We start from the raw sequence: 9,696 nt of genomic DNA, 5'->3' as shown, positions 1-9,696 counted from the left end.
GCGCGCTCGGCCAAGCCTAGTGCAGCTCTCTCCACAGTCCGCTCTGGGGTACAGCCACTACAGCCTACGTTACCCAGAAGGCCTCGCGTCCGGAGTCCTGACGGCCAATCAGAGAACGAGTGCCGCCTCAAGAAACTACCATGCCCAGCATGCCTCAGGACTCACAGCGCGCCCCCGGGTAGCGGTGGCCAATGGGAGGCGACGCAGGCCGCTTTGGGGCGGGTCTGTCTCTGCGGCCTGTGCTGGGCGCAGGCCGAGGAGCTGCCGGGCGTGCTGCGGATGTATAAGGAGTATCGGGGTGGCGCGGCCCGGCGGGCGGCAGGTGAGGGGCCTGCTGGAGCGGAGGGGTCTGGAGCGAGCTGGTCCGTTCCGGGTATCAGCGGGGTGTATGTGTCCTGGGAGCGCGAGGCTCCGGACCGGGTTCCCCGGGCTCTGGGGGGGCGGTGAGTGAGGCCCAGGGGAGGGTGCTTGGCCGGAGCATCGCCCCGCTGCCCGTGCTGGGTGGGCGCGCGCGCCCGGCCCACTCAGGCTGGGTGAGAGCCGGGAAGAGAGGCCTTGCCTGGGGCCTCGTGCCCGAGGCGATGGGCTGGAGTCACTGCTCGGACAGAGGCCTTGAGCACCGCTGAGGCGGAGGCGTGTGCCTGAGTCTGGATAGCTCCGAGCAGGGTGAGAGCCGTGTGTTCATTGCACAGCCCGCTGTTGGGGTCAGTCCTGGGGGTGCACTCCTGCTACTGGCCGATGGAAAGGGCCTCTCTCATCACGCTTTTGCTTGTATGGGAGAGGCACCATTCCTTCCTAACTCCAGGTGCAGAGGGCGGCAATGCCACAACACAGGGCTGCAGGGGAACCCAAGTTATGGTGTGTGCTTGGGATTCGAGACTGTCTCAGTTCAGCCCTATATACTTGCTTTTCCTTTACACCTGTACCCAAAATGCCCAGCGAACATATCCTATGTGCACCACCCAAATGGGTATTCATTCAGGCTTATTTTTCTCTTATGTTCTCAGCCTTGGCTGCTTCTGTGGGGGCTTGCGTCTGAAAGGCGTGTGTTGTTCCTTTTGTTTTGCAGGCCTTCGTGCCCCTCAGGCCTACCTAGCTATGTAACTCTTCTTGCCATGACCAAATAAACTTTACGGATTTCTTGGCAGCTTGTCCCAGAGCTCTCAACTCTCTCAAAATCCCCTTCTTGTAGTAAAGATCCATTTTTTCAGAGTTCTGTGTGAATTTGTTTCCAGCAAAGGAGCTTCTGATAAGACACTGAAAGTAGTGTGCACTAGCTAGCTATTTTGTGTCTTTAACATAATTGAATGGTGTATGTGGGTCACTTCGTTTGGCAAAAGTTCAGATATTTTAGACCAGAAATTAAAATTCCAGGACAGTTGAGAATTATGTTATCAGACTTTCTTTGGTATTTCTATAATAATAGATAATAAGTTATGGGGTATTAGCTGGTGTCAACTATAGACTATGAAATCACTCTAGGGAGCAGGATGACCACTTCCTTACACACCCATCTACAATGTGCTTGAGTGGGCAAAGAAAGCTGTGTAATGATGGGAGACTTCAGTTTGAGTGACATGCTGAAGGTCTCATGCTGCCAGTACTAAAACATCCTTGGAATTTGTCAGTGTTATAGATGAAAATTTCCCAGTTCAAAAAGTGTTGCAGGCCAGTGAGGAATTATTTTAGACCTTGTCTTAACAGGTAAGAACATAAGAATGGCCATCCAGGGTCAGACCAATGCTTTGTGTAGCCCAAGGTCCTGTCTTCTGATGGTGGCTAGTGCCAGGTGCTTCAGAAGGAATGGACAGGGCAATTATCAATGAAGAGGAACTGATCACAGAATTAAAAATTAACAGTATCTTAGACACAAGTGATCATGACTTGATCACGTTTATAATGTGCAGGCAGAATAAAGTCAAGACCAGTTTAAAATATATATATATATTGGGTGTGTTTCCAGTTGGACCCCCACAGAGATTCATTCTTGGCCTTATGCTATTTAACATTTTTAACCTTTTACCTGGAAGAAAATGTGAAATAATCACTGATAAAGTTTGCAGGTGATCCAAAGATTTGGGGAGTAGTAAATAATGAAGAGAATAGATAGGATATCTCCATTAATTTATTTACTATCTCCTAGAAGTGGAAGGGACCTTGAAAGGTCATCTAAGTCCAGCCCCCTGCCTTCACTAGCAGGACCAAATACTGATTTTTGCCCCAGATCCCTAAGTGGCCCCCTCAAGGATTGAACTCGCAACCCTGGGTTTAGCAGGCCAATGCTCAAGTGGGCGCAAGCAAGCAGTGTGCGTTTTAAAATGGCTAAACTTGCACAACTCAGAACAAATAATATAGGCTGTATTTATGGAATGGGGGACTCTATCCTGGGAAGCAGTGACTGTGAAAAAGATTTGAGCATCGTGGTGGATAATCAGTTGAACATGAGTTCCCAATGTTACACTGTCTGAAAGTGCTAATATACTCCTTTGATGCTTAAATGGGGATCCTGAGTAGGAGTAAAGGGGTTATTTTACCTCTATATTTGGCAATGGTGTGACTACTGCTGGAATCCCATGTCCAGTTTTGGTACCTGGAATTCAAGAAGGATATTAACCAATCAGAGAAGAGCCACGAGAATTAAAACGGATTGGAAAACATGCCTTATAGTGATAAACTCAGAGAGCTCAGTCCACTTAGCTTAATAAAGAGAAGGGAAGGAGTGACTTGATTACAGTCTAGAAATATTTACATGGGGAACAAATATTTAATAGACTTTTCATCTAGTGGAGAAAGGTATAACACACTTCAATGGCTGGAAGTTGAAGCTAGACAAATTCAGACTGGAAATAAGGTATACATTTTTAAGTGAACATAATTAACCATTGGAATAGCTGACCAAGGGTCGTGGTGGATTCTCCATCACTGACCATTTTTAACTACAGATTGGATGTTTTTCTAAAAGATCTGCTGTGGAGGTTATTTTGGGGGGTGTCTATGGTCTGTACTGTACAGGAGGGCAGTCTCGATGATCACAACGGTCCTTTATGGTGTTGGAATTCATGTATGTATAAAGTACAGTAAAGGAGATGGAAACTCACAATTTTGATTTAACAGGATGAGATGTGACCAGGTCACTTCTCTACTGAGTTTCTGTTATTCGAGAACAGTGGTTCTCTTTTTTTGTTGGTGGACCACTTGAAAATTGCTGAGGGTCTCGGTGGACCACTTAATGATCTTTCCAAATATTGTTTGTACCGTTAGTTAACTATTGTAAAGCACTTTGGATAAAAGTGCTATAGTAAAGAAAAACAACCTTAATAATAATAGTTTTTTGTTATACAAATAAAAGCACATAACTCATATTTTAATATCAGTAGCCTTACCTTTCTAATATAATGGATGTGTCCTCTCTGTCCTCTGCTGCGGCAGCCCCCAAGCTGGGGCAGAGAAGGAGGGGGCGGGTCTCTCCCCTGCTACAGCAGCCACAGAGCTGAGGCTGGGAAGGAAGGCTCTGTCTCCGCAGCAGCCACAGCCCTGGAGCTGGGGAAAGTCGCCTCTTTCTCTGGCTGTCGCAGCCCTTCATGTCCCAAATTCCCCTCCCCCCCTTCTCACCCCACTGCCCCTTCCCACTTACCTCCTATTCTCCCCCAAGGCCACCACCTCACCTTACGTCTGTGTCTTCTCCAGGGTCCAGGCATCTGATTAGTAGAGCCACACCTAATTAGTGGAGCTGGGCGGCCACGAGCTGGGCACAGATCACTTAGGAAGGCGCAGGGAGTAGGTTCCTGTGCTCAGCCTGAGTTAGGGACATTGCTTCTGCCTCTCCCCCTGCTGAGGGGTCCACTAGGGCTCGGGAGCACTGGGGAGAAACTTTGTTGCTGTGAGTTCCCTGCCAGGGGCCCAGGCTGGCCTGGCAGTATGTGTTCCCTGCTACTGCAGCCCCAGCCCCATGGGAGCTGGTGGGATTGGCCCTGGACCAGGGAGGTGGGACTGGAAGGTTCCTACACCCAGAGGCAACACATGGGCTGGTCATGTGCATCCACCTTCCCCCAAACTTTTAAATTGTGCCCCCCTCCCGCCCATATCAACAGTTACATGTTGCCTTTGGAGATAGGGAAGTATTAATGCCATTTTCCTCTGGTAAGCTCTTATCTGGTCACCCATTTTTCAAGAAAGCTCAGTTCCAGCTGGAACAGGTGCAGGAAAGGGCTTCTGAGATGATCAGTGGAATGGAGGATCTATCTTATAAGAGGAGACTATAGTAGCTTGATGTATGAAGCCTAACAAAATGGAGGCTGAGAGGGGTTATGATTGCTTTCTATGAATGCATCATCGTGTAAATGCCAGAGAGGTAGAAGAATTATTTAAGCCAAAGGACAATGTTGGCCCAAGAACAAATGGGTATAAACTGGCTGTGAATAAGTTTAGTCTGGAAATTAGAAGGTTTCTAACTAGCAGAAGAGTGAGGTTCTGGAATGAGTGAAAGCAGCAAAGAGTCCTGTGGCACCTTATAGACTAACAGATGTTTTGGAGCATGAGCTTTTGTGGGTGAATACCCACTTCGTCAGATGCATGTAGTGGAAATGTATATAGTAGTGGGCAGGTATATATATGCAGGCAAGCTAGAGATAATGAGGTAGTTCAATCAGGGAGGATGAGGCCCTGTTCTAGCAGTTGAGGTGTGAAAACCAAGGGAGGAAAAACTGGTTCTGTAATTGGCAAGCCATTCACAGTCTTTGTTTAATCCTGAGCTGATGGTGTCAAATTTGCAGATGAACTGAAGATCAGCAGTTTCTCTTTGAAGTCTGGTCCTGAAGTTTTTTTGCTGCAGGACGGCCACCTTAAGGTCTGCTATAGTGTGGCCAGGGAGGTTGAAGTGCTCTCCTACAGGTTTTTGTATATTGCCATTCCTAATATCTGATTTGTGTCCATTTATCCTTTTCCATAGCGACTGTCCAGTTTGGCCGATGTACATAGCAGAGGGGCATTGCTGGCATATGATGGCGTATATTACATTGGTGGACGTGCAGGTGAATGAACCGGTGATGGTGTGGCTGATCTGGTTAGGTCCTGTGATGGTGTCGCTGGTGTAGATATGTGGGCAGAGTTGGCATTGAGGTTTGTTGCATGGATTGGTTCCTGAGCTAGAGTTACTATGGTGCAGTGTGCAGTTACTGGTGAGAATATGTTTCAGGTTGGCAGGCTGCCTGTGGGCGAGGACTGGCCTGCCACCCAAGGCCTGTGAAAGTGTGGGATCATTGTCCAGGATGGGTTGTAGGTCCCTGATGATGCGTTGGAGAGATTTTAGCTGGGGACTGTATGTGATGGCCAGTGGAGTCCTGTTGGTTTCTTTCTTGGGTTTATCTTGCAGTAGGAGGCTTCTGGGTACACGTCTGGCTCTGTTACCTTATTTCCTCATGTGGGTATTGTAGTTTTGAGAATTCTTGGTGGAGATTTTGTAGGTGTTGGTCTCTGTCTGAGGGGTTAGAGCAGATGCGGTTGTACCTCAGTGCTTGGCTGTAGACAATGGATCGTGTGATGTGCCCGGGATGGAAGCTGGAGGCATGCAGGTAGGCATAGCTGTCAGTAGGTTTTTGGTATAGGGTGGTGGTAATGTGACCATCACTTATTTGCACCGTGGTGTCTAGGAAGTGGACCTCCCGTGTAGATTGGTCCAGGCTGAGGTTGATGGTGGGGTGGAAGCTGTTGAAATAGTGGTGGAATTTTTCCAGAGACTCCTTCCCATGGGTCCAGATGATGAAGATGTCATCAATGTAGCGTAGGTAGAGAAGGGGCGTGAGTGGACGAGAGCTGAGGAAGCGTTGTTCCAGGTCAACCATAAAAATACTGGCATATTGTGGTGCCCATAGCTGTGCCACTGATCTGGAGATATATATTGTCATTAAATTTGAAATAGTTGTGTTTGAGGATTAAGGCACAGAGCTCAGCAGCCAGTTGTGCTGTGGCATCATCAGGGATAGTGTTCCTGACAGCTTGTATTCCATCTGTGTGTGGGATGTTCGTGTAGAGAGCCTCTACATCCATGGTGGCTGGGATGGTGTTTTCTGGAAGGTCACCAATGCATTGTAGTTTCCTCAGGAAATCAGTGGTGTCACGGAGATAGCTGGGAGTGCTGGTGTCATAGGGTCTGAGTAGAGAGTACACATATCCAGACAGTCCTTCAGTGAGAGTGCCAATGCCCGAGATGATGGGGCAATTCTATCTACTACCCAAGATCCACAAACCCGGAAATCCTGGACGCCCCATCATCTTGGGCATTGGCACTCTCACTGAAGGACTGTCTGGATATGTGTACTCTCTACTCAGACCCTATGCCACCAGCACTCCCAGCTATCTCCGTGACACCACTGATTTCCTGAGGAAACTACAATGCATTGGTGACCTTCCAGAAAACACCATCCTAGCCACCATGGATTGAACTACCTCATTATCTCTAGCTTGCCTTCATATATATACCTGCCCCTGGAAATTTCCACTATATGCATCTGACGAAGTGGGTATTCACCCACAAAAGCTCATGCTCCAAAACGTCTGTTAGTCTATAAGGTGCCACAGGACTTTTGCTGCTTTTACAGATCCAGAGTAACATGACTACCCCTCTGATACTGGAATGAGTGAGCCTCCCAATAGGAGTGGTGATGGGGAAACCACATATCCTCTTATTAAGCTTGATAAACTTCTGAATAGAATTGTATGGCAGGGTTACCAGTCATAGCAGGAGCTGGACTCAGTGATCCAGGAGGTCCCATCTTTTCATGTGCTATGTATCTGCTACTGTATTTTCTACTGCATGCAACTGCATGCAACTGATGAAGTGGGTTCTAGCCCACAAAAGCTTATGCCCTAATAAATGTGTTAGTCTCTAAGGTGCCACAAGGACTCCTTGTTGTTTTTGCTAATACAGACTACCACGACTGCCACTCTGAAACCTGTTGTTTAAATAAACTTTATCAGAAACTGAATTTTAAGAGGAATCAGCAAAAAAAAATTCAAGTAGACTATCCTACATTGCTTTTGTCTAAAGACAGTAGTTGCATGTAGTAGAATTTGTAAATAACGTACATATTTTGTAAATAAAATATAGAAATCTAAATAACATGCTCACGTAACATATTCACGTAACTAAGTTGTGTAAGTTAGATCGATTTACTGCGGTAGTGTAGAGCAGCCCTCAGTGTATGAGAATATTTGTGCATAGAAGAGAACCCTTGCTTGCCTCACTTGTATAGTTTATTTTAAAAATTGTACCATATCTTGTGTGTTTAAAAGGATGCACAGTAAGTATGTGCAGGAAAAGTCTCTTAACAGTTATATTGTGCCCTTACAAACTTTATCAGAATATGTAGGGTAGATGCCTGTGCAAGATATTTGTCCTAGAAAAGCCTCTGTGGAATTTAATCCCTAATTCTGTTTACAAAATACGCTGAGTGGAGCTAGCTTGCATGTGGTCATTTATATGTAGAGAAGTGTCATCATTGTGATCAAATAACTGTGACATATAGGACTTCCTCCACGAAGTGCATCTGTTCAAAGCAGGTGAGTCCCATATTGGGCCATTTAGAATGCAGCAGAATATGTAGTCTGCTGTTATTGTGCCTTTGTAACTATTCTGAAGTAACTTCAGTGTGTATTGGAGTGAAGATTTCTTTAATATGGTTGACCTGAACAAGATACCTTTAATTTGTAATTTTCTTGTAAGTAATACTGACTCTAGAGTTCAATCCTCCAATAAAAAGAGAGGACCTTGACTGAATTCCTAGTTCTCTCCCCCACCCCCCCAAATTATTCTCAGGAGAGGCATTTACTTCCCCTTCTGTCATGGATGTTTATGATGCAGATGATAGGTCTCCTTATCCAGAAGCATACCTTTATCAGCAAAAAACACATTTCCAGTGTGTATGGTAGAGATTCTGTAAGTGTTCAGTGTTGCAACCTTCCAAAGGATATTAAGAGAAGAAGTCATTTAATGCCTGGCTATTCAATTTTTGTTTAAAATGATACCTGGGGTCTCAGGACAAGAATGTTTTTACTGTTGCTCAAGATTGATGATTTTTATACGTGCTACTAGAGTCTAGGTCATGTAATCTTTTCCCCCCTGAACTCAATTTTTGGGTGAAATTTTTTGACTTCTGTTGGAGTGAGAGAAGGAGAGGACTGAGGCACACAAGTGCATTTTTATTAAATTATCAACTCATTTTACATATGCAAAGCTTAAAATACACTTAAGAAACTTATCACTTAACAACCTGGCTTATTGTGAAGGAGTCAAATTCTTTTAGGCCCCAGCAGAACATCAGCTTCTCCAAATAAGACAAAAGCCTGTGTATATATAGGTAAGCTTTCTACAAGGCCTAACAAACTCTGGATGTGTTATTGGACCAGCCTGTGGGGCAGGGAAATTAGTTCTGTAGTTGAGGACTCTTTAATTTTATATAAAAATACTCTGCCTCCATCCTCTAGATCAGTGATTCCCAAACTTTAACAACCTGTGAACCCCTTTCACCAAAATGTCAAGTTTCGCGAACCCCCTCCTAAAAATGAATCTTTCTAGGGATTTTCTCCTTTACCTGAGTATAAATTATAAAAGCAGAGATCTTATTACACACTATTTATTATTTATCATTACAGTATTTTTATTACATTATGAAAATGGCAACACTCTTCCAAGATCTCACTTTCGTAGCTTGTATCGCTTTGAATAAGCCTGTTATAAGACAAGACTCCTATGTTTCATCAAGGAGTATCAGATGTGAAAGAGCATGAAGGTATTTAAGAAGCCAACTCAAAGCATTCAGGTCTTGAGCAGTCCAGGCAAACAACGCACATTACAACAAAGCTTAAACTTGTTCTTCATAATAATTTTAAAAACAAGACTAGCTGCCTGTTTAATTTTAAAAACAGCCAAAAATATTCACCTCCCTTTCTATTTCTTCTAAGGAGTCTTGGAGTGTGATAGATTTGCTTGCTTTGATCTGCTTAGCTCTTGGAAGTCCAGGAGCTTTGGGCTGCTTGCCCCGTGCTGCCCAGGGTCCCTAGGAACAGCTCTGTCTGCCATTAGGGATTTTTTTCCTGAGAACCCCCTGTAACATTTTGCAAACCCCCAGGGGTTCACGAACCCCAGTTTGGGAACCACTGCCCTAGATGTATAGATCAAAAGGCTGAGCAACCTGACCATTCCAGGTGATACCAACTTTGGGATAGGAGGAGAGAGGTGGCCTCTGAGAGTCTGCTCAGTGATAAAACTCTCATGTAGCTCATTGGAACAGGATCAGGCCCTAAGGTAGCTAGGACACAAACTACGTATGGCTTAAAAATCAAAGCCAACATCTTGAATTTCCCTTAGCCATATATTGCAAGCTGGCATGGTCTTGAAGCACAACCCAAGTGTTGTGCTGTCCATGGAAAACACCCCAAGTGAGTGAACAGCCATAGTGTGCACCAGCTGAATTTCCAAATGGTCTTCAGCAGTAACTCTAAGAACACATCCCAGCAACCCATGCTGAGGGGGGAAGAGGGGGAGCATGGATGAATATCAACCGCACATTCAAAAGAAGAGGTCATAATGTCCTCAACAAATAAATGTAAATCGGGCTGGGGAAAGCATTCTTGGATCCTATTGCCAGTTTGGCACTTCTGAATATCAAGACTGACTTCCAGTCAAGAACTCTCTCTCTC

At 45.3% G+C, this 9,696-nt stretch overlaps 1 protein-coding gene across 2 annotated transcripts in view; it reads left to right on the top strand.

Moving 5' to 3' along the window:
* Positions 1-204: 204 nt before the first annotated feature.
* Positions 205-9,696, top strand: part of ENOX2 (ecto-NOX disulfide-thiol exchanger 2) — a 147,889-nt gene continuing 138,397 nt past the window's right edge. The window contains exon 1 of one of the 2 annotated variants that reach the window (XM_050964328.1): positions 205-322. In XM_050964328.1, coding sequence (XP_050820285.1) covers positions 280-322 — 43 coding nt within the window. In that variant the 5' untranslated portion in view covers positions 205-279. Of the gene's footprint in view, positions 323-518; positions 667-9,696 lie in introns of those variants that run through there. The other variant, XM_050964330.1, reaches the window with a different exon arrangement.

This window comes from Gopherus flavomarginatus, chromosome 8, assembly GCF_025201925.1.
Source record: "Gopherus flavomarginatus isolate rGopFla2 chromosome 8, rGopFla2.mat.asm, whole genome shotgun sequence".
NCBI classification, from domain to species: Eukaryota; Metazoa; Chordata; order Testudines; family Testudinidae; genus Gopherus; species Gopherus flavomarginatus.
This window is presented reverse-complemented; position numbering and strand designations above follow the sequence as displayed.